The sequence below is a fragment of the Kogia breviceps genome, chromosome 3, assembly GCF_026419965.1.
Source record: "Kogia breviceps isolate mKogBre1 chromosome 3, mKogBre1 haplotype 1, whole genome shotgun sequence".
NCBI classification, from domain to species: Eukaryota; Metazoa; Chordata; class Mammalia; order Artiodactyla; family Physeteridae; genus Kogia; species Kogia breviceps.
Window position 1 is genome coordinate 61,859,781 of NC_081312.1, and position 25,941 is coordinate 61,885,721.

A 25,941-nucleotide genomic window follows, 5' to 3' on the forward strand; every position below is an offset into this window, starting at 1 on the left:
AAAACCCATAAAGCAGCCAGAGGATATATGTATAGAGAACAAAAATAAAAATGACAGCAGGAACAAAGTAAGCCAGAAACAGTAGAGCAACATCTGAAAATAGTTTTCAAAAAGTTAACCTAGAATTCTATAGCCAGCAAAAAAGTTTTCTTTTTCACAAAATGAAGACACCAAAAAAAAAAAAAGAAAGAAAGAAAGAGAGAGAGTTAGAGATTTTCAAACATACAAAAGCTGAAAGAATTCATTACTTACAGCCCTGCATTGTACAAAAGATAAATACTTCAGGAAGAAAGAAAATGGTAACAGGTGGAAACTTGGATCTACATAAAGAAGAGCACCAGAAATGGTAAATACGTGGGTAAACATAAAATAAGGTTGTTCTTACTTTTTAAATCACCTTAAAAATAGTTGGTTGTTTAAAGCAAAAACTATAACAAAATTATTATTGTATACCTATGTAGAAGTAAAATGTATGACAATATCCCAAAGGCCATACATGGTGAGACAATTTTTTTACACAGTAATATGACAGTTTAGATATTACCAGTTTATAGAAACTTTACCCCAACAATTCCTACTACCTACCCCACCCTGGTCCTCTTTTAGCCATTCACCTTAAGCTTTAAATTCTAAGGTCACTACAGGTGATAGAGTGTTACATTGTCTGTTTATATTTACCTTATCTTGATTGAATAATCAAACACAACAGAAGCAATGTTTTTAGATTTCAGCTATGGGTTACAGCAAAATTCCACATACAAATTCCAAAATTAGTAGAGGTGCTTTGTAGTAGATTTTAATCAGTCTACTATTTTTTAATTAAGAGAATTTGATTTCCCTTCTTAGGTTCTTTTTAACCATGTTTACCAAAAATACGATTTCCCTTTAATATTTTACTACTGCAAGTAGTAAGGTACCTAATAAATTTGTTCATAATGAATTTTATCTTCATTAAACTTGTCAAGAAAGTCAGACACAGTCTGACAGTGAACTTAATCTGTTTCCTTACTGCAGTATATTTTATAGGCATATTTAGTACAGTGCCTTCAGGACTGAACACTTATAAGTTTGATTAAATGTATAATAATTGCATTGAAATGTGTAGGATTTGCAGTAGAGAGTTTATATGACTAAAAAGTAAATATATATTTCAGATATCTGAGTTTGTGCATTAAAATGCACCTTTGAAAAAAAAATGCACCTTTGTTAATAATCTGATAGTCAAGAAACTGGTGGCTTCCAAAGTACAAGCATTCTCCAAAACTATATTTAGAAAACAATATACATTAGAAAACAATATACAATAAACATTAAAAATAAGTGAATTAAGTATATTAAGATTTCTGTAAAGAAATATCAATAGGACACAATATTTTAATGATTCTTTAAAATATACATTTATCATTGTCCAATTCTATTTATGAAATCCTACATTAAAAATAACTTCAACCTTTATAAATTTAACTTAAAGTACATAATAAAAAAGAAAAGAAAACCTTTCCAAAAAAAGTTATTCTAGTAAAAGGATTACAAAAAAATTGGTAACTTGAGATGCTATTCTGGAACGTATGCTACTAGTTCAAATGTGCAAGCTCCAACTTAACAAATGTTTAAAATATTTGAGTTTTTAAAACAGTGCCAAAATAAACCACATCTTTTCTAGAGATGACATATTTAGCTAAGCACGAGCAATATAAATCTTTCAACCATTTCATGTATTTATTTAAAAGCCTCAGAAACCACATGCATTTGTAATAAAAGATGAACAAAATGCTGAAATCACTGAAGCCTAACAATTGACTTATAAATCAATTTTTTAGAAAGACAAATGTATTTGTGTATGTGTCTGTGTATTTATGTATCTATATATGTCTCAATACGAATAGATAGACAGGTTAGCTGAAAATAGTAGTTATCAACAACACAACAATGTCTTGTGAAAAATTTGGGTTCTATACAAACCTTATGCCAGAAGACAAATGTATAGGCCATGGCTATTTTATCATTATAATGCCTCACTAGTCATGAGTATTTAAAGACAGACACTTCAATAATTATCTTTAAAAATACACTATCTACAAAATGGTTTTTTATGCAACTTTATTCAATATTAAAACTATAAATTTTTAATATTCTAACTTTTTTTGTGCAATAAACTAATTCTATTGGTAAGTGACCAGATAAGAAGATTCATCAGTTTATTTGAATACTGAAATATACAAAGGATCAACTTTCTCACTGAAAAAAGAAAAATATTTTAAATAATTTTAATATAATGGCTTATTTATAAAAGTAGAATGAAAATTTCTCACATATTAATAATTAACCAACAACTTTGCTATAACTGCTTAGGCTTTGCTTATAAGCACCTAGGCTATTTTTTATCAGCAATGAATTGTCACAATATTCCTATAGTGAAGGCTAAGGCTAAGGCTGCCACTATAACACTATAGAGAGGTAGTAATAATGTGATGCTATTTGCATATGCAGCTCATATTATAGTACCTTATGGAAAGAAATGTGTAGAAAATTCACACATATATGTATAAAAGAAATGGTACAATAATAAAATAAATTGCAGGAGTTAAAATCTTGGATTTTTAATTTTTTTTAATGAAAGGTCTGGAGACCTATGGTTGCATGGAGTTTAGTCTTAAGACCTCAGCTGTAAGTCCTAGCCAGTCCTTGGCAAATTCCTAGCCCTGCTGAGTGTTTCCTTGCTTGCAAAATGTGCTACTACTACTACTAAAATTACTATCATCATTATCATTATTGCATGGTTGATATATATATATAATATATCGCTATTATTATATGATTGTTGATAGGATCAAATAAAAATATAGATGGGAAAGGACTTTGTAAATCATTGAGTGCTACACGTTTATATGATCTTTTCTGCTTTTCCTCTGAACTACTTATTTTTTACAAGGGAAAGTAAATTCTCATGTTACTACAGGAATTAGACTTGATGTTTAAAGTAAACTCAAAGCAACCTCTCTGGGCAGTGGTGGAATACTTCAGATGTTGCATTATAACTGAATATGTAAAGAACTGATCTTCAGTGGGTAAACTTATTCCTTCATACAACCCTCCCCGCCCCCCCAAAAAAAGACTACTTGAAGCATTTGTAATTTTGTAGACAACTCATTTTCAAGGGGATGTGGTAATTGGGGGAGATTACCTACACTGAGCAATAGTAGATGTTAGAATTCTTTTGTAAATTTAATTTTATAATATCAAATTCTATAACAGTTCAGGATATTGATTGTAGGAACTAGTTGTGCTAATCTGATTGTTTAGTTATAGAAAGAGATGTTTGGAAATTGTAAAATGTCTTTACTCTACACTTTGTGTTTTATAAAACCTCAAGCAAAATAACTCAATAAAGCTTTGTCTGTTCTTCAGGAATAATCTGAAAATTCAAGTTTACTTGTGATTTATTTGAAGAGGATTCAGGAATGGACTATTTTGTGACAAGAACTGTTTCTTCTCACTTACCCGCATGACTTGAAAGGTGCTCTTCCTTCACATAGGGAGCTGTTACATGTTCCAGTTAGAGCTCAGAGAGAAGACTACATGCATGACAAAATTATTCCAAATTTGTACAGTTATATAGTCACTGGTTTGTGAGAGGCTGTAATTCTTTTTAGGACTGTAGAGTAAATCCAGTTAGTTTATTTTTAACCCCTATCGTTCCTTATTTTCTAATTCTCATAGTTAAAAAAAATTTTTAAGTAGGCAACATGAGTAAATTCTAAATTTGAACTCAGTGGGATGATTCTATCAGTTAATTCAATGGATTTAATAAGAAAGATGATTTTTTTGTTACCCTATGATAAAGCACCTTTATCATAGAGTAAAAAATGGTTAAACGAATAATCTCCAATGGTGTATGTAATAAATTATTCTGTACTTGTCCTGAAAACAGGCAATGGTAGATTTAGTTCAATCTTAAAGATAAGTTAAAAAATCGTATGGACTTAGAAACTTTTTCACTTGCCTACAAAATTTTCACTAATTCCATCTCTACTTGTCAGTTTCATCCTGCTCCGCTCATATTTATTTTGTATCAGCTTCTCATCTATTCAGTCTAAAAAAAATTTTTTTTCCTATAGCCAAATACATGAATATTAGTTTTATTCATAATTTCATATGATTAGAGTGACTGCCATGATGTAATTATTTTAAATTATCCCTTAAATTTAAAAAAAAGTAGGTATCCTGAACCAAATCGCAGGTTTACTTTTTTCTCCAAGGCTTTATATTTTTAATTATAATTTTTTTGTATATTATATATTAGATTCCCCTCCTGCATTATAAAACTTCAAGTGATAATCTAAATAAAGATAATAAAAAAGAATACTTAATATGTTCAATGGGCTCCTGCCTTTTAGCATCATGCTGGCACATGCTAATTTTCAGGCCAAAAGTATCCCAGCCTATTAGACAGACTTGGCAATTTCTACAACTTAAATAGAGTTTAGATCATTATTCAGACCCCAAATTAAAAAACTGTTGACACCATGAATTTATAAGTACACATTAACAATACCCTCTTTTTATTGAAAACTGTGCATTATTTGTAGTGAAAGAAAAATCATACCTTGATTAATGTAATTTTAATATACTAAACTCTTATTAAGGCAAATTATACATTGATTCTTGGTATCTATGCTTAATATTCTTTAAAACTAACAAAGATTACATGCATGCATTGAAGGAAGACTATACACTCTTATGTATGTGCTTCTCTTATTGGTTAAGAAATAAACTCTACATTGAAAATGTATGTATTTGAAGTTTTGACCTAACACAGTGGATTAAGGTTTAGGCAATATTTACTTTGCTGTATTTTGATTCAGAAAGGGCCATATGTGAAGATATGATCCTGACCAACTTTACTATGGTCTTTCAGCAAAAATATTTGTATTAAATACAGTGAGATATAAAATAGTTACAAAATAAGCTGCAACTTTATAGCTACCCATTGGTAAAAGTCTGTAGTTAATACATTTGGATAAATAACTCAAGTCAGCAGCAAAGTGGTTAAACATTTGTGATTTGATTTTATCTCAGCTTGGAATGTGGTTGGAGTGTCCCACTTCTAACAACTGTTTGCTAAGTTAAGGCTTTAGTGTTTACACAGTGTTGAATGAAGCAGCCTGGTCACCAGATGTGATTGCTTCCCCAGACTCGTTTTTCTCTCAGTCAGATCACTGTCCTCATGGTCCCTGTTCCAACCTTCTTCCTTAGGACGTCCACCAGCCTTTCCAACCTAAGTTGGGGGCGGGGGGGCAGGAGGGAAAAAAATGATTATGGAAAGTGCAATTATTGTCAGGAATGTTTTGGCTGAAAAAGGACAGCATTTGCCTGTGACCAAGCACTCTTGGTAGTCATGTTAAGAAACAAAGCATTAATGTAAATGCGAGACACGGGTGCAGAGTGCCAAGTATTTGAGGTTAAAAAAACAGCAAAAACACAAACTGTATCCCAGATCTTCAGATTATGTCAGCATTAGATGCTACATGAAAAATCTAAGATACTCATTTTAATACATCTACGTACTTGCATTATGGTTATGAATGAAATCATTACTATGCAATGACAAGATGGCATATTAAACGTAGAGCAGTTTCAAACTGATTTTCACCAAGAGTACATATTTCAATACATAAATACTATCAGCCTTAGATCTGTTACCTAGCTAAATAAGTAACATATTGGTATACTGTACAACTGTTATGCATTAAATTTCTTCTGTTTAAAGGTATTAGGTGGCTAGGTTGGAAAAACTTGATATCTCAATGGTATGAATATAACTTAAATGTATAAAAATGATTTGATGCTAATAAAACCAGACTTTCTGTAATACATTTAAAAAGTTTCTATTCTTGAGTAATATAAATAGGCTAGCAATGACTATATACGCTTCTGAGTCAAACGTAAGTGATTTTTCAGTTAAAAACTCACAAATTATACTGAAAATAAGAGTCAAAAATTCAGAAGTCATTCTGTAGGTTCATAGACTATGGGAGGGAAATCACATTCATTGAATGAGTGAGAGTTTTGCTTGACAAAAGATGATGGAATCAGATCATTAATTGATTTTTTTCCTTATTATTTTCTTTACCATAAGAATAAAACCGAAACCAAAAATCCTGCTTGGTGTCACTCACACAGAAATCTTCTTTGTAAGTTAAAATCACACCCAGCAGTTTTCATATACACGAAGCTCTCTCCTCAACGACTGGTGAGTGACACAGTCTAGTTTGCTCCAGCTTGCCTCATTTATATGGACCCATGCATGAGGGTCCTTTGCAAATAAACACAGCACAGAGCTAGACACTAAAGGAATGAGGGTATTCTTAGCATCATACACACTGGTTTAGATGGACTAATTGGATGCATGCAACACTGAAAACAGCTCAAGTTTATTGGATGATTCTGCATATATCAAGACTTCTGTTAAAAGAAAACAGGAATATGAAACAAATAATTCAGTGCATAAAAATATCTTTGCTTTGAGAAATGTAGTAATGATCTTAGAGTAAAAAGGCAAATCTTGCTTAAATTTATTACTACAAATTTCTCAAATGTAAATTTTACACAAGTAATATACAACCATTACACCAGCTTTAAGCTAGTGATGCAAATACTTGAACTACAAGATTTACTGGACAATTCACTGTATTCACAGATAAGACTATATTAGTTGGACTTTCCCTAGTGATAAAAACTAGTGCTAGGGCTTCCCTGGTGGCGCAGTGGTTGAGAATCCGCCTGCCGATGCAGGAGACACGGGTTCGTGCCCTGGTCCGGGAAGATCCCACATGCCGCGGAGCGGCTGGGCCCGTGAGCCATGGCCGCTAGGCCTGTGCGTCCGGAGCCTGTGCTCTGCAACGGGAGAGGCCACAGCAGTGAGAGGCCCGCATACCGCAAAAAAAAAAAAAAAAAAAAAAAAAAAAAACTAGTGCTATTTTATACACTCTGAATATAGGATTACATAGATCCTTTAGGACAAAGTTTCACTAAGTTAAATCGTGGAGGAAGGGGAAGAAAAATGTCACTATGAAATTTTAACTGTACTGTAAAATATGATAATAACTGGAATTCACTGTTAACAAATGACTCCCAGTAGAAACCTTGATACGCCGCTAATAGAATTTCTCAGGATGTACTGTAAAAAGTTAGAAAATATTACTTTCAAGTTGGTTAAATATATCCCTCCCCCATAATATCATTTGCACTACTATTAAAAAAGCTTCCTCATAATGTAAAAGTAAGCTCTACTCTGCACAGTTATTATCACTATGAATTCTGAATCTGAATTCTGAATGCCAAGTTACTGAGATGAACCTGTTTTGTGCTTCTTTTGCCTTCTCCTTTACAGATGGATTCATTTTACTTTAGTTTCTTTTTCATACAGTACGATATCTTTCCATTTAGAACTCTTAATACATCTTGCTAAGGTAAGAGGATAGGAGGAAATACTTAAATATCACATTTTGCAATGTATTTACTATATTTCAACAATTACTAGATCAACCACATTCTCAGTTTATTCAGGTTGAATGATTTATGAAAATTTGATCTCAGAAATGAGAAAAATGTCAATTATTTAGTTTTGTAAAAGCTTACTGACTTTGGAAACACAATGAAGCACCTATTCTTTCCTGTAAGGAATGGACTACACCTGCCAAACATGGACTGTGCTGACAGGAAGGTAGGTGTGTCTGTCTGTCGAACCACCTTGCAGGATCTGCCTGCAGGCTATTCTTTACTGTCCAAATCAATAATATCCTTTAAAAAATTACGTAGTTTAATAAAATAGGGCCCAATTGCTTTACGTGTTACTCAGCAATAGTTTTCCACAAACTTCATGAATAGGAAAAGGGTTAGATCTAAGATTAGAATTTCTCTATTTTAAATGACGGACTGAAGCACAGACAAGGAAACCCTCATACAACGTCCTAAGATAAGACAGTAAGAAATATGGCCTGGTTTCCTTGTTCTTATTGCAAAGCTACTTCCACTAGAGTTTTGGCTACTAGAAAGCTACAGATTTCAGATTATAGGTTAATGTATTATTTGTCTTAATAGCTTCATTAAACTGTTTCCTCAAGTTACTACTTAAATCAAATTGGGTATTTTTAAATTTAACACCTTTATTACAGTATAATTGATTTAAAATAGTGTTATTTTCTGCTTTAGAACAAAGTGAATGAGCTATACATAAACATATATCCCCATATCTCCTCCCTCTTACGTCTCCCTCCCACCCTCCCTATCCCACCACTCTAGGTGGTCACAAAGCACCGAGCTGATCTCCCTGTGCTCTGTGGCTGCTACCCACTAGCTATCTATTTTACATTTGGTAGTGTATATATGTCCATGCCACTCTCTCACTTTGTCCCAGCTTACCCTTCCCCCTCCCCGTGTCCTCAAGTCCATTCTCTACATCTGAGTCTTTATTCCTGTCCTGTCCCTAGGTTCTTCAGAACCATTTTTTCCCTTTAGATTCCATATATATGTGTTAGCATATGGTATTTGTTTTTCTCTTTCTAACTTACTTCACTCTGTATGACACACTCCAGGTCCATCCACCTCACTACAAATAACGCAATTTCATTTCTTTTTATGGCTGAGTAATATTCCATTGTATATATGAGCCACATCTTCTTTATCCATTCATCTGTCAATGGACACTTAGGTTGCTTCCATGTCTTGGCTACTGTAAATAGAGCTGCAATGAACATTGTGGTACAAGACTCTTTTTGAATTATGGTTTTCTCAGGGTATATGCCCAATAGTGGGATTGCTGGGTCATATGGCAGTTCTATTTTTAGTTTTTTGAGGAACCTCCGCACTGTTCTCCATAGTGGCTGTATCAATTTATATTCCCAACAACAGTACAAGAGGCTTGCCTTTTCGCCACATCCTCTCCAGCATTTAATGTTTGTAGATTTTTTGATGATGGCCATTCTGACCCATATGAGCTGATACCTCATTGCAGTTGTGATTTGCATTTCTTTAATAATTAGTGATGTTGAGCATCCTTTCATGTGTTTGTTGGCAATCTGTATTTCTTCTTTGGAGGAATGTCTGTTTAGGTCTTCTGCCTATTTTTGGATTGGGTTGTTTGTTTTTTGGATATTGAGCTGCATGAGCTGCTTGTAAATTTTGGAGATTAATCCTTTGTCAGTTGCTTCATTTGCAAATATTTTCTCCCATTCTGAGGGGTGTCTTTTCGTCTTGTTTATGTTTTCCTTTGCTGTGCAAAAGCTTTTAAGTTTCATTAGGTCCCATTTGTTTATTTTTGTTTTTATTTCCATTTCTCTAGGAGGTGGGTCAAAAAGGATCTTACTGTGATTTATGTCATTGAGTGTTCTGCCTATGTTTTCCTCTAAGAGTTTTATAGTGTCTGGCTTTGCATTTAGGTCTTTAAGCCATTTTGAGTTTATTTTTGTGTATGGTGTTAGGGAGTGTTCTAATTTTATTCTTTTACATGTAGATGTCCAGTTTTCCTAGCACCACATATTGAAGAGGCTGTCTTTTCTCCACTGTATATTCTTGCCTCTTTTATCAAAGATAAGGTGACCATATGTATGTGGGTTTCTCTCTGGGCTTTCTATCCTTGTTCCATTGATTTATATTTCTGTTTTTGTGCCAGTGCCATACTGTCTTGATTACTGTAGCTTTGTAGCATGGTCTGAAGTCTGGGAGTCTGATTGCTCCAGCTCCATTTTTCTTTCTCCAGATTGCTTTGGGTATTCAGGGTCTTTTGGGTTTTCAGAGAAATTGTGAAAAGTTTTTGTTCTAGTTCTGTGAAAAATGCCATTGGTAGTTTGATAGGGATTGCATTGAATCTGTACATTGCTTTGGGTACTACAGTCATTTTCACAATGTTGATTCTTCCAATCCAAGAACATGTTATATCTCTCCATCTGTTTGTATCATCTTTAATTTCTTTCATCAGTTTATAGTTTTCTGCATACAGGTCTTTTGTCTCCTTAGGTAAGTTTATTCCTAGGTATTTTATTCTTTTGTTGCAATGGTAAATGGGAGTGTTTCCTTCATTTCTCTTTCAGATTTTTCATCATTAGTGTATCAGAATGCAAGAGATTTTTTTGTGTTAATTTTGTATCCTGCTACTTTACCAAATTCATTAATTAGCTCTAGTAGTTTTCTGGTACCATCTTTAGGATTCTCCATGAAGAGTATCATGTCATCTGCAAACAGTGACATCTTTACTTCTTTTCGGATTTGGATTCTTTTATTTCTTTTTCTTCTCTGATTGCTGTGGCAAAAACTTCCAAAACTATGTTGAATAACAGTGGTGAGAGTGGACAACCCTGTCTTGTTCGTGATCTTAGAGGAAATGGTTTCAGTTTTTCAACATTGAGAACGATGTTGACTGTTGGTTTGTCATATATGGCCTTTATTATGTTGAGGTAAGTTCTCTCTATGCTTAATTTCTGGAGGGTTTTTGTCATAAATGGGTGTTGAATTTTGTTGAAAGCTTTTTCTGCATCTATTGAGAAGACCATATGGTTTTTCTCCTTCAATCTGTTAATATGGTTTATCACATTGATTGATTTACATATACTGAAGAATCCTTGCATTCCTGGGATAAACCCCACTTGATCATGGTGTATGATCCTTTTAATGTGCTGTTGGATTCTGTTTGCTAGTATTTTGTTGAAGATTTTTGCAAATATGTTTGTCATTGATATTGGCCTGAAGTTTTCTTTCTTTGTGACATCTTTGTCTGGTATTGGTAATCAGGGTGATGGTGGCCTCGTAGAATGAATTTGGGAGTGATCCACTCTCTGCTATATTTTGGAAGAGTTTGAGAAGGATAGATGTTAGCTCTTCTCTAAATGTTTGATAGAATTCGCCTGTGAAGCCATCTGTTCCTGGGCTTTTGTGTGTTGGAAGATTTTTAATCACAGTCTCAATTTCAGTTCTTGTGATTGGTCTGTTTAAATTTTCTGTCTCTTCCTGGTCTCAGAAGGTTGTGTTTTCCTAAGAATTTGTCCATTTCTTCCAGGTTGTCCATTTTATTGGCATAGAGCTGCTTGTAGTAATCTCTCATGATCCTTTGTATTTCTGCAGAGTCCGTTGTTACATCTCCTTTTTCATTTCTAATTCTATTGGTTTGAGTCTTCTCCCTTTTTGTTCTTGTTGAGTCTGGCTAATGGTTTATCAATTTCGTTTATCTTCTCAAAGAACCAGCTTTTAGTTTTATTGATCTTTGCTATTGTTTCCTTAATTTCTTTTTCATTTATTTCTGATCTGATCTTTATGATTTCTTTCCTTCTGCTAACTTTGTGGATTTTTTTGTTCTTCTTTCTCTAATTGCTTTAGGTGTAAGGTTAGGTTATTTGAGATGTTTCTTGTTTCTTGAGGTAGGATTGTATTGCTATAAACTTCCCTCTTAGAACTGCTTTTGCTGCATCCCATAGGTTTTGGGTCATTGTGTTTTCATTGTCATTGTTTCTAGGTATTTTTTAATTTTCTCTTGGATTTCTTCAGTGATCTCTTGGTTACTTAGAAGTGTATGGTTTAGCCTCCATGTTTCTGTATTTTTTACAGATTTTTTCCTGTAATTGATATCTAGTCTCATAGTATTGTGGTTGGAAAAGATACTTGATATGATTTCAATTTTCTTAAATTTACCAAGGCTTGATTTGTGACCCAAGATATGATCTATCCTGGAGACTGTTTCATGAGTACATGAGAAGAAAGTGTATTCTGCTGTTTTTGGATGGAATGTCCTATAAGTATCAATTAAGTCCATCTTGTTTAATGTATCATTTAAAGTTTGTGTTTCCTTATTTATTTTCATTTTGGTTGATCTGTCCATTGGTGAAAGTGGGGTGTTAAAGTCCCCTACTATGATTGTGCTACTGTCGATTTTTCTTTTATGGCTGTTACCATTTGCCTTATGTATTGAGGTACTCCTATGTTGGCTGCATAAATATTTACAAGTGTTATATCTTCTTCATGGATTGATCCCTTGATCAATATGTAGTGTCCTTCTTTGTCTCTTGTAATAGTCTTTATTTTAAAGTCTATTTTGTCTGATATGAGAATTGCTACTCCAGCTTTCTTTTGATTTTCATTTGCATGGAATATCGTTTTCCATCCCTTTATTTTCAGTCTGTATGTGTCCCTAGGTCTGAAGTGGGTCTCTTCTAGACTGCATATATATGGGTCTTGTTTTTGTATCCATTCATCCAGTCTATGTCTTTTGGCTGGAGCATTTAATCCATTTACATTTAAGGTAGTTATCAATATGTATGTTCCTATTACCATTTTCTTAACTGTTTTGGGTTTGTTATTGTAGGTTTTTTCCTTCTCATGTGTTTCCTGCCTAGAGAAGTTCCTTTAGCATTTGTTGTAAAACTGGTTTGGTGGTGCTGAATTCTCTTAGCTTTTGCTTGTGTGTAAAGGTTTTGATTTCTCTGTCGAATCTGAATGAGATCCTTGCTGGGTAGAGCAATCTTGGTTGTAGGTTTTTCCCTTTCATCACTTTAATTATGTCTTGCCACTCCCTTCTGGCTTGCAGAGTTTCTTCTGAAAGATCAACTGTTAATCTTATGGCGATTCCCTTGTATGTTATTTGTTGATTCTCCTTGTTGCTTTTAATATTTTTTCTTTGCCTTTAATTTTTGATAGCTTGATTGATATGTGTCTTGGCAGGTTTCTGCTTCGATTTGTCCTGTATGGGACTGTTTGCACTTCCTGGACTTGACTAACTATTTCCTTTCCCATATAAGGGAAGTTTTCAATTGTAATCTTTTCAAATATGTTCTCAGTCCCTTTTTTTTCTCTTCTTCTTCTGGGACCCCTATAATTCGAATGTTGGTGCATTTAATGTTGTCTCAGAAGTCTCTCAGACTGTCCTCAATTCTTTTCATTCTTTCTTTCTGTATTCTGCTCTGCGGTAGTTATATCCAATATTTTATCTTCCAGGTCACTTATCTGTTCCTCTGCCTCAGTTATTCTGCTATAGATCCCTTCTAGAGAATATTTAATTTCATTTATTCTGTTGTTCATCATTGTTTGTTTGCTCTTTAGTTATTCTAGGTCCTTGTTAAACGTTTCTTGTATTTTCTCCATTCTATTTCCAAGATTTTGGATCATCTTTACTACCATTACTCTGAATTCTTTTTCAGGTAGACTGCCTATTTCCTCTTCATTTGTTTGGTCTGGTGGGTTTTTACCTTGCTCCTTCATCTGCTGTGTGTTTCTCTGTCTTCTCATTTTGCTTAACTTACTGTGTTTGGGGTCTCCTTTTCGCAGGCTGCAGGTTCGTAGTTGCCTGTGTTTTTGGTGTCTTCCCCCAGTGGCTAAGGTTGGTTCAGTGGGTTGTGTAGGCTTCCTGGTGAAGGAGACTGGTGCTTGTGTTCTGATGGATGAGGCTGGACCTTGTCTTTCTGGTGGGTAGGACAATGTCTGGTGGTGTGTTTCGGGGTGTCTTTGAGCTTATTATGATTTTAGGCAGCCTCTCTGCTAATGATTGGGGTTGTGTTCCTGTCTTGCTAGTTGTTTAGTCTAGGGTGTCCAGCACTGTAGCTTGCTGGTCGTTGAGGGGAGCTGGGTCTTATAGTTGAGATGGAGATCTCTGGGAGAGCTTTTGCTGTTTGATATTATGTGGAGCCGGGAGGTCTCTGGTGGACCAATGTCCTTAACTTGGCTCTCCCATATCAGAGGCACAGGCCTGACACCCGGCTGGAGCACCAAGACCCTGTCAGCCACACAGCTTAGAAGAAAAGGGAGGAAAAAAAGAAAGAAGGAAAGAAAAAAACAAAATAAAGCAGTTATTAAAATAAAAAAATATTTAAAATTAAAAAAAATGAAAATAAAAAGAAAGAAGAGAGCAACTAAACCAAAAAAGAAATCCACCAATGATAACAAGTGCTAAAAAACTATACCAAAAAAACCTCACAAAAAATCCGAAAGTGTACAGACAGAACTCTAGGACAAACGGTAAAAGCAAAACTACACAGACAAAATCACATAAAGTCCACCGTGTCAATTTTGGGATGATTCTTTGTCTCTTCAGGTATTCCAGAGATGCAGGGTGCATCAAGTTGACTGTGGAGATTTAATCCGCTGCTTCTGAGCTGCTGGGAGAGATTTCCCTTTCTCTTCTTTGTTCGCACAGCTCCCGGGGTTCATCTTTGGATTTGGCCCCGCCTTTGCGTGTAGGTCGCCTGAGGGCATCTGTTTTTCGCTCAGACAGGATGGGGTTAAAGTAGCAGCTGACTAGGGGGTTCTGGCTCACTCAGGCCCGGGGGAGGCAGGGGTACAGAATGTGGGGCGAGCCTGCGGTGGCAGAGGCCAGCATGACGTTGCATCAGCCTGAGGCGTGTGGTGTGTTCTCCCGGGGAAGTTTTCCCTGGATCACGGGACCCTGGTAGTGGTGGGCTGCAGTCTCCAGGGAGTGGAGGTGTGGATAGTGACCTGTGCTTGCACACAGGTTTCTTGGTGGCTGCAGCAGCTGCCTTAGTGTCTCATGCCCGTCTCTGGGGTCCGTGCTGATAGGTGCAGCTCCTGCCTGTCTCTCAAGCTTGTTTAGGCGGTGCTCTGAATCCACTCTTTGCGCACCCTGAAACAATGGTCTCTTGCCTCTTAGGCAGTTCCAGACTTTTTCCCGGACTCCCTCCCGGCTAGCTGTGGCACAGTAGCCCCCTTCAGGCTGCGTTCATGAAGTCAACCCAAATTCGGTAAGTATTTACTGGTGTATTTATTTCATCTGCTAGTTTAGTAACACATTATAAGAAAGTAAACTGATGACATTGTACATAAGTAGGAAATAATAGTTACAATCTATTATGTTCTATAACAAATATTTTTGTAAACTTAAAAAATACATTTGCAGCTACATTTTAGAGAGAAATCTTAGTTTTTTCAGTTAACATCACTTTTATACTTTCTTTGTGTCTAGGTAAGATGTATGTACTACAATGAAATACATATTTTTCCATCAAGTAGATGAACCATAAGTTATCTACCAATTTTCTGAATTGGTTTATTTTCATTTTTCAATCTTAATGAATATTGTGATACTTTTTAAAAGGCAAGTAATAGTAATGAATATTGACAAGTGCCAGGAACTATGAGAAGTAATTTATGCCCATATTTAATTTTCATTACAACTCCATGGAGTAGATGTTATCATCAGATGACAAACCAAAGCATGTAGAAGGTAATTTGATCAGAGCCATACTGCTATTGAGTTTTGGAGTTGGAATACATTGCAAGGTATAATTACCACAACCCTGATCTCTCTGATGTGCTACATTGCTGCCAAAAGTACTGTGACTTTTAAGGTTTATTTTTGATTTTTTTTATGGGGTTGGACTACTCTTACTGACAAGATAACATTTTTTGCAAAGTGAAAGAAAGAAGTGAAAACAGGACAAATTCCTTATCCTCAACTGAAAAATCTCTCTATACATGCGATTTTTGAGAGCAACTTTTGTATCTGTCAATGTGAAAGGAGAATTCTTATTGGCTGGACAATTTCCTCCCCAGAAAAAACATTCCATTTCTACTATTAGGCAATGAGATTGCCTGATCAAACATATTTGGCTTCTGAATTTCATTTTTCTAGGAGAAACAACCAGGGAAATCCAAGAGACATGGATAAAAATCATCCTTCCAGCAGAGGAGACAGAAGAGCCACTAGAAACGCTGTCCTTTCGGTTGGCCATTAGTATCAAAGATCTTGCCCTCTTTTAATCATGGCAGCAGGGTGTGAAAAAGATTTAAATGTAGTTTCTTCTTTTACTCTTATGGCTGTTCTTCCTCTGCTGGTCTCTTAGATGTTGTTTTATCACCTTTTCATAACACTTTTCATACTTTCCTCAAAAGTTGTTATTTGTTCCCTTGATTCCACTTAAATGCTTATGGCTCCCAAATACAGACCATTAACCCAAAACTCTCCTCTGAGTTTCAGACTCAAATATCCAACTGCCTTCAAGATATCTCCTCTTGCTTATTCCACAGGCATATGATAATGAGCATATCTAAAACAAAGCTTATTTTACCTTCCATGCATATTTCAGTATTTCTTATTTTGATTAATGTTGCCATTCATTAACTATCCAACCCTTAAGTTGAAAAAATTTAGAAAATCTTGGTTCATTGATTTTTCTTCTCTCACTGCAGCTTGGACCTGTGAAAACTTTGTGATGAAACCACTAATGTAGACAGTGGGAAGCAATAAAGGGGTTTTAACTCATCTAGTAACATCATTTACCTTTTAGAAAGATCACACTGGCAAGAATGTAGGGATGGGATGGAGGCAAGTTGGCCTATAGGTATGGAATCCAGAGAGCTTCTAGTGAGCACAAAAATGTGAATGTACTTAAGGTCACAACACTGCATACTTAAAGTTTATGATATAGATTTAAGTTCAATCAATAAGCATTTGTTCAGTAATTCTTATAAATGAGGTACTGTTCTAGGCATTGATTATTCAAAGACTAGAACATGATTTTTTAAAAAATAAATTAATTTATTTATTTTTGGCTGTGTTGGGTCTTCGTTGCTGTGTGAGGGCTTTCTCCAGTTGCGGAGAGCAGGGGCCACTCTTCATCACGGTGCGCGGGCCTCTCACTATCGTGGCCTTTCTTGTTGTGGAGCACAGGCCCCAGATGCACAGGCTCAGTAGTTGTGGCTCACGGGCTTAGTTGCTCCGCAGCATGTGGGATCTTCCCAGACCAGGGCTCGAACCCGTGTCCCCTGCATTGGCAGGCAGATTCCCAACCACTGTGCCACAAGGGAAGCTCTAGAACATGATTTTTGATCATAAGGAGCAGTAAGGTGGGGAAGCAGATCTTTATATGGTAACTGCAATAAGTTACTGGTAAATGCTGTACTAAAAGGATAAGCATGGGTACTATACAGAACCTAGCTTGGGCAGGGAAAAGAAGAAGGGCCTGTAAAGGCTTTCTGATGATGCCTGAGTTAAGTTTTGAAGGATAAGAAGGAAACAGTCACCTCAAGAAGGGTAGGAACAGAGACGGGGCAGGATGGGCATTTCAGATAAAGGAAATAACATATGTACAGGCACTGAGGTATGAAAAACATGATGTGTGTTGCTGGATTCAACTTTCCCCAAGGAGGCAGAGTTCTCTGCTGAAAGCACAGGGTAAAGAAAAAGGCTGGAGGAGAATGGTGAAGGTTTAATGAGACAAGAAAGCGAGGTGATCTGGGACATGTAAAAGGAATGTTTAGTGGGATTGATGGGCCATTGACAGTGAAGTTTCTTAGCACGAACACAGAAGATGGGGTAGAGAGGAAGACACTGAATCAGGTGCCTGAAATTCACATTAAACAAATGGCACTGATCAGGAGATCAGTAGATATCACTGAAGAGGAGAGAGAGATAGTGATAATAAAGCTGGTGGTATAAACCTCAAAGAAGGGAAGATTTTTACGTGGATGCAGAAGGTATGAAAGTAGCAAAGGGGAACAAGAGAACTCTCCTTCCTAGTATATAGGGTATGGAGAAAAGACCAGGGTCCAGTGGGCTGCTAGGAAAGAAATGCCCTTGGTAAATTCAAGTTTCAGGTAGAATATATGTGTGAAATATTCAGTGCAGAAGGTGTGGAAAGACGCAAGGTAGTAACAATGGAAAGAAGGTTCCAGAGGCAAAATGAAAAGAGCCGAGATCAGAGGATAACAGAGAAGGAAGAAAAGATGGGGAAGGGGACTTCTCTTGTGGTCCAGTGGTAAAGAATTCCCTTTATAATGCAGGGGACGTGGGTTCGATCCCTGGTCAGGGAACTAAGATCCCACATGCCACAGGGCAACTAAGCCCGCATGCCACAGCTACTGAGCTGTGCGCCTCAATTAGAGTCAGCGTGCCGCAAACTACAGAGCCCATGCACTCTGGAACCCGTGCACCACAACTACAGAGCCCACGCACCCTGGAGCTTGAACGCCACAACTAGAGAGGAGCCTGCACGCCGCAATGAAAGATCCGGCATGCCTCAACGAAGATCCCGTGTGCCGCAACTAAGACCTGATGCAGCCAAAAAAAAAAAATCTTTAAAAAAAAAGAAAGAAAAGATGGGGAAGGAGGAAGCACACAGCTGCAAGAAAGAGGATAAATAATCGATAGAGTGTACCCACTCTTCCATGCATAAACTGTAACCAATGAAATAAAAAGTTCCTTTTCAGTTTTAGGCACACTATGTAACTGAAAGATACAGACTAAGATACACACAGATGCATAAAAAATGTACATATATACACATATTTATAAATATGTAAAGACACGACCACATAAATATGAACACACATATGTGCACAAAAGTACGGGTAAGAAATAAGGGAATATCAATAGAAGACAGAATAAAATGGAGAAGAAAAAGAAGAAAGATTATTCACATTTGAAAGAGAATGGAGAAAGAATCTGTAAGTGAAAAGGTGAATGCAGAAGTAGATGGGAGAGTGGCTTGAAAAGTCATGGTGAAGAAAGTGGAAATAATAATTGGTAGAAAGTGGTTAGAATGGTGAACTGAATAATAATGTGGTCAACATTTTTCTTATATTAATAGGAAATAGGCCTCCTTGGATCTTCTACTTACTGCCTAGACCTACCCTTTAAATCGTTACCTTATTTGATTCCCTGTATGAGGTGTTGTCAAAATGTTAAGAGAATTGTCAAGTCCTTACTGTGTTATTTTTTTCAAGCTTGATACTTCCAGCTGTCAACGGTTTTTCACATTAAAGTTAATAGACTGCTCACCATATTGATTATTCTTTGTGTAGCTTCTCCAGCATGTCTAGTGTTTTTAAAAATATTCAGCCTGATCTAATAATAACCCAGTCTAATCATTAGAAAGGAAAGTGGGAATGATCTCTCTCTTGATCTGGACTTTTACTTCTATTTTGATGCTGCCATGTTTCACTACTGGCTTACACTGAGCTTTGGTGCAAATGAATCTACCCACTGACCTCCTTTGCCTACCAAGCCAAGCCAAGTCTCTCCTATTTTGGACATATACAATTAATATTTCTGTATCAGTTATTTATTGCTGTGTAATAAACCACCCAAAACTTGGTGGCTTAAAACAACAGCTATTTTATTTAATCATGTTAATTTGGGCTTGGTGAGGCTGGGCAGCTCTGTTGGCCTTGCCTTGAAGCACTCATGCAGCTGCAGGCAACTGGAGCTGGGTGTTCATATGCCTGACAGTTGGTGTTGACTTCTGGCTAGGACTCTCTTCTTATGGATCTCATTCTCAAGTAGACTAGCCCAGACTTATTTACATGGTGAGCATGAGTTAGCAAGAGGGGAACATGGGCAATATTCTTGAGGCCTTGTTAGAAGTTGTACAACATCACTTGGTTTATTCTATTGGTCAAAGGGAGTCACAGGCCACCCCAGATTCAAAGCATGGGGGAATAGATTCTACCATTTGACAGGAACAGTCACAAAAAAATTGTGGCTATATTGATCCTAAATGTTATATAACTGGAAAAAAAAGGCTACCAAGTATACCTACATTTTACTATAAAACAAAGATTTAACCCAAATCTGTGAATCTCTGATGGAGGAATTTCAGGTATAAATTGATAAGTGTTAAAAAAGGTACATTTTGGAATTTTTATTCTCTCTTAAACAACACCTAGGATGTGACTATCATCTCTGTCAACATGTAAGACTGTCCCTATTTGTTGTCAACTGGGTGCTTTTTGCTGGATCTACATTTATTTTGAAAAAAGAAAGACAAAAAATTTGGTACATGCAATCAATATTTAGTTTTAAAGCATTGTTACTAAACATTTTCTAATTAGTTTGTTGATTTCTACCATAATTTTCAATTTAATCAAACCTAATTCAATCCTTTCCCCCAAATCTTTTTGCTATATAAAACATATTTTGTTATCAGAATAAAAAATACAAGGAAATCATATGGATAGATTAATTTAGCTCTTCAGATATGCTGTTATATCAAGTACTATAATTCATTCATTCAGAAATATTTCTTGAGTATTTATTTTGTGAATGGCACCTTTTAAACAGTTGTGTTCTAAAATGTTTTTAATGTGTCTACTGTAGATGTATGTTATATGAAGTCTTTTTATAAATACAAAATCCTCTGTAATGATGTACCATGAAAGGAATTTTCAGCTACAGCAAGTTATGATATAATGAGCTCAGGTTATACCTTTTGCAAATAGTCCTAAGGTTTTACATACTGTGGACAGGAGGGTGTATTCACAGGAAGACACTGAGAAAGTGGGAATAAGTTGTCCTCACACATCACAATTTTGGGTCATTTAATTTACTATACTTTGTTTAGCTTCACTTTTAGATTTATATTAACACTAAGAAATTGCTTCCCACCTTAAAATTAAGCAATAAACTTGGATTTATCTTTGAGATTAAATAGAATATAGAAAAAACTTAATACATGTATATTCAACTGTGCTTAGATTAGATATATGACATTCCTTATTCAATGTCACTAACATCTAAGGCAGAAAAGGCAATGAAAAGTTACCTATATTTTAAACATAGACTAACATTTGCTATCTTCTAAGTAACCTTGAAAAATTAGTCTCACCAATCAATCATAGTATCAATTTAGATGACTAGTAAACTAAAGCTGTATTTCCTTCTTTATAGGATCTCTAAAGTAGTTCTACTTCAAGTTTTGGATTTTAATTTAATAACTTTGGTATAATTTTATCTAGGGCTTAATTAAGACTTTGTTAGTAAATTAGATGTCCAGATAGTCTGCTGGATTCCAATTGTCTATGGTAGTACTAGTGCAGTGGGTGATACTATTAGGAAAGTACTTACAGAAGATAATGGAGTTATTTTGCTTAAACCCCTAACTTAACATCATAAAGTGATTGAGATAATAGGATGAACTAAGATCAAGTGACAATTTTATTGGGCTCTTTAACTTTGTCTATCAGAGGATATTTAAGCCATATGTAAGATTCCCAAGAAAACTCAACACCAATAACAAGCTCATGAAGCTCCATGAGGGCAGGCACAATATATATTTTGTTCATAACTGTATTTTTGTAACTAGCAGAATAGGCTCTCAAAAATCAATAGGATATTGTTTGTTTGTGAATAAATATTACACACACATGCACATGTCAAGGGTCTCTGCAGAAGCACATTAAATGATAAAACAGTTATTTGAAAAGAATAGATTTCTCTCACTTTAAATGCAGGCAGTTTGGGGGCTTGGTGGGAAAGATGTTAAATGAAATTTCATTCTTAGTGAGAACTAAGTTAAGGTTATCCTTTTTGTAGAAGGAGGAATTTTGTCAATGTGATAACAATAAATTACTAATTCTGAAAACCAGCATCTTCAACCCTTCTTGTTGATTTTGTATCTTATCAGGAGAAAAAAATGAAGCATACAAAGGAATAAAATTGCCATGGATGCACCTTCTATGCATCTTATGCATGTTCTATGTGAGAAGCCTCAGAGTCAAAAACAAGCAGGCACATGGCAATGTAGGAATTGAAAATAAGTTAAACCATTTTTAACTATTCCATTAAAAACTCTTGATTTCTAAGAATTGAAACAGTGGTATGTTAGTGGTATTTTTTAAAAAGGACACAGATTTGGGAAAGTTCCTTTTTCCTTTTTTTTTTTTTTTTTTTTTTTTTGCGGTACGCGGGCCTCTCACTGTTGTGGCCTCTCCCGTTGCAGAGCACAGGTTCCGGAAGCACAGGCTCAGCGGCCATGGCTCACGGGCCCAGCCGCTGGCTCACGGGCCCAGCCGCTCCGCGGCATGTGGGATCTTCCCGGACCGGAGCATGAAACCGTGTCCCCTGCATCTGCAGGCGGACTCTCAACCACTGCGCCACCAGGGAAGCGCCCTTTTTCCAGTTTTTTATAAAAAAATATTTGTTTATTTGGCTGCACGGGGTCTTAGTTGCAGCTCACAGGATCCTTGTTGTGGCATGTGGGATCTAGTTGTGGCATGTGGGATCTAGTTCCCTCACTAGGGATCGAACCCGGGCTCCCTGCATTGGGAGTGTGGACCCCACTGGACTACCAGGGAAGTCCCAAGTTCTCTTTTTCTTATTACGGTTTTTGTGTTTTGCCCCTGCTCTGCAGCTTCTAGGATAGTCCTATGAACTACAATTTGTATAAATTATATCTTAAGGCACTAGAAGACCTTTATTTCTTTTAGACTGAAAGATTATTGATTATATCACTCTTCTATTTAAAATATCACAGTTTCACTATTTTTAGAGTGTATTTTGTTAAAAATTAAGGGTGATAAATCATTTTCTTCTTAAATATTGTTTCAAGAACTGTTCAGTTACATTCTCCTAAAAGTTCCTTTTTCCGATGAAGAAACTGATCCATGATTTCAAGATAAGGATACAGTAAACAAGTTTGAAGTTTAATTTCATTCATGATATCATTAGATGGCTAGGCAATCACTGCTTCTTTCTGTCAGTTTTAAATTGTATGTTATCGATCTTAGATACTTTATATATAGTCAAATTTTTAATACGAACAAGAGAAATTAATCATTCTAAAATATCAAAATTTAGCTAAGTAATATAACCATGAAAAGGCAGATTTCTCTGAAAAGTTTATGATGCATACTGGTCATAAAACATACGTTATTTAATTAGAAGTGCCATCAGAACATACTAAAGGAAAATCTTTATAAAGATCTATACTATACATGTAAAAGAATGAAAGAGGTTTATATTTTCATCTATCTCAAAAGAGCATCTATTCCAAACATACACACATTTTTTGGGTAATTTATTGATACAGAATTCTGGATGCCTTCAAGGTGAGAATTTCTGACTGTTTCATTTCCTCCTGATTTCTTATTTTTATATGCCCTTGTAAATGTAATTTCCATTCTTTAATATCAATTCACTTCACAGTTAATACTTTTCAAGCACCACAGAAGACTTGAAATTAAATCACATGTGTCTTTCTTTAAGTGTTAGTATTAAGGATGAAATGGGCTTTATTCTCGGTATCTAGATTATTCACTGGTGGTTAAGTGAGTGACGTAGGGACATTAATTTTTTGAGCTGACAGGACAGTAGTAAATTGCAACAGGGACTGAGCTACAAAGATCTGAAATGTGAATTGTACTTATGTTCAAATTTACTTACAGTGAGTAACTTATTCACTGAGATTGATTTTTTACATGGTTTCCTTTAGACTTACAGTATTTGTAGTGTCAACAATACATATAGGTTTTTATATTCTAGAAACTACCTTAAATTTGCCACAAGTAATAATAAATAAGGCCTCATATATTTATAATGATTATGATTTACGGAGTATTAGAGGGAAATTTGTAAGGCCAATAAAACCTATTCTCTTATCTTAATTGGTAGAGCTATTTCCATCTGGATGTGAAGAGCTGAGTCTCAAACCTGCCTTCTGATAAAATTGATAAAATCCTAAAGGTTTTTCTCATATTCTATAAGCATCATACATGAAAATTATAATGTTATTTTTCCTTAGACTAGGTATGGGTAATACGGTAGTGTTTACATCTTCTGGTATGTGTTTTGTTACCTAAATTTGGTAGAACTCCTTCTTTTGAGTAAATAATCTAGGTGGTATTAATGAATAATTGCTATAAATCTTTGCTAGTAGCCTGTCATCATCATGTGTCTTTTAAAAGAAAATAATTATTAAAATTTTATAATTTTAAAATTTTAATAATTTTATAATTATTAAAATAATTATAAAAATATATGCAGCAGAAAGCAGCATATATCTGGACTTTTAAATCTTCACCCACCAGCCTTGTTCAGACAATTCTTTGCAATGCTATCGCCTCAGGAACTGATCTCCTGCTTGCCCACTAGAGGAGTTACATATTGCCTTTTGAAGAATGACACCTCAAACCACAGCCTTGACATTTGGCCTATCTTTGAGTGGCTTCAGATACAGCTCTTAAGAAAAATCTTTATCATCCAGAATAACTTTGGACATTCTTTTAGCACTGAACTCCACAGAAAGAGTTTAATTATGTGGAAAAAAGGGTTATATAATCTAAACTGCTATCATTCTAAAGGCATTCTCATGGGTATTTCTATTATTCCCAGAGAAGAATCCTTAGAAGCCCTTCCCTTCTTTTGCTCTTCAGTTTCTGGAAGCCAATTTTGATGAGTTTTCTATCTGCCATCTGAGAGTACTGTTCTCAAACTCAACTTAATATTTTTTCTCATAAGTTTATAAGTTAGAGTTACACAAAAAGAAAATGAAATTAGTTCTTAGCACTGAACTAAAGACATTCTATTAATGGCACTGTGTTGTTCCTATCTCTTAGGCAGAAAATCTTAAAATACCGACTACTTCTTTACCCTTCACATCTCTTTAGTCACCAAATTATATTGTTTTTCTCTATAGTGTTTCTGCTATGAATTCCTTCCTCCCATTCTCATTGCTACCAGCCTATACCAGTTCTCTATATTATTAGACTATATTACTGATTTCTTCTTAGCTGGTATTCTTATCTCTAACACCAACCTGCTTCGATTAATCTTCCACAATACTAAGTGGGACTGATGTTCCTAAAATGCTATTTCCATCATGTAACCTTTGCTACTTTCAAAACTCTACAATGGCTTCTTATTTCCCATCACATGAAATCTAAATGCCTTTGCATACTTTTGAAGGCTCTCAGTAATTCAGCCTAGCCTTGCCTACCTGATGTCATCCCACAGGAACCTCTGCTCCTGCCAGGCTGACCTCTGTACAGTCTCCTCTTATATATTATACTCACACCTGTACCTCTGCTTCATTTATGCTCTTTCTCTCCTCTCATCCTTTCTTCTTTCCTCTGTGCTAATTTGTATCCCACCCACTCTACAGGGCCAAGATCAGTTTCCTTGAGGCCTTTCTTTTCTCTGTATTACTTGCACTGAACAATTAACAAGCTATTCAGTACCATTCTGTTAAATAATTTAAACGGGCAATACATATATAAATATGTTACCAGCACTACATACAGGTGCAAGATGGCAGACACTCTAACAATCCCACTTCTAGAAATCTGTGCCCTCTCTAAACATTTAGCTACAAGTATGTTCACTGCAGCAGTATTTGGAAACATCTAAATACCAACGATCTAAATGTCTTGCGAGCAAGAGCTGTATAGCATACTTTTCACTTATTCCACCAATTTGAGTGCTACATATGTAAAACAATTTTTTGGTGAGCTGTCTTTCTCTGTACCTTGTAATAACAGTAACAAAGATGAAAATAAAATCCAAATTCATTGATTCCTCTCCATTACTGGTCCATATTTCTCACTAAAATCCCATATCTTTCCAAGAGATAAAATATTTTAAATTCCACATAGCAGTCAGACTAACAAGAAACACAAGAAACTTTTTGCATTAATGCCTACAAAGAAATGGCTAGGAGAAAAGGTATTGCCAGCTGTAAAGGAACAAGTTGCAAGAATTAATCTTACTCATAATCGTTACCTTTTTGCCAAAAAATTTCCACAGGCAGCGTGCTTCTAATGCTATGTACATACACTCAACAACTTAAATCATTCATATGAACCTGTCAAAAGTGCTGGTCCACTATTTTGACACGCTTACTGAGAACAAAGGATAACTTACTATCATCAAAGCAAGCTATTAACTCCTGTCTAAACTTTCTCTCTCAATCTGAACTACTGTAGGATGGCTCTTTGATGGGAATCACACTCTGCCTTTTTCAGCTTCACATCATTCTGCTCTATTACATGCCAGTGTCTTTGAAGGCTGCAAAAAAGCCATATTAACAAAGCATAGACATTTTGAATAAAAAGATTCTCAGTCCTTGTACCATAAGAAGTACATCTAAAATTCTAGCTATCACTATATATCCTTATATAGTGATATAACTTTTTAACAATTTAGGTCATTATTATAATAGAAAGTATTTATGA

At 35.5% G+C, this 25,941-nt stretch overlaps 1 protein-coding gene across 10 annotated transcripts in view; it reads right to left on the reverse strand.

Moving 5' to 3' along the window:
* Positions 1-25,941, reverse strand: part of MIPOL1 (mirror-image polydactyly 1) — a 326,266-nt gene that overhangs the window by 12,233 nt on the left and 288,092 nt on the right. For 5 of the 10 annotated variants that reach the window (XM_059055646.2, XM_067028567.1, XM_067028568.1 and 2 more), the window contains one exon: positions 5,050-5,278. The exons of 4 other annotated variants lie outside the window; for them this stretch is intronic. In XM_059055646.2, the coding sequence (XP_058911629.1) occupies positions 5,212-5,278 (67 nt within the window). In that variant the 3' untranslated portion in view covers positions 5,050-5,211. Of the gene's footprint in view, positions 1-5,049; positions 5,279-12,937; positions 13,772-25,941 lie in introns of those variants that run through there. One more of the 10 variants, XM_059055643.2, reaches the window with a different exon arrangement.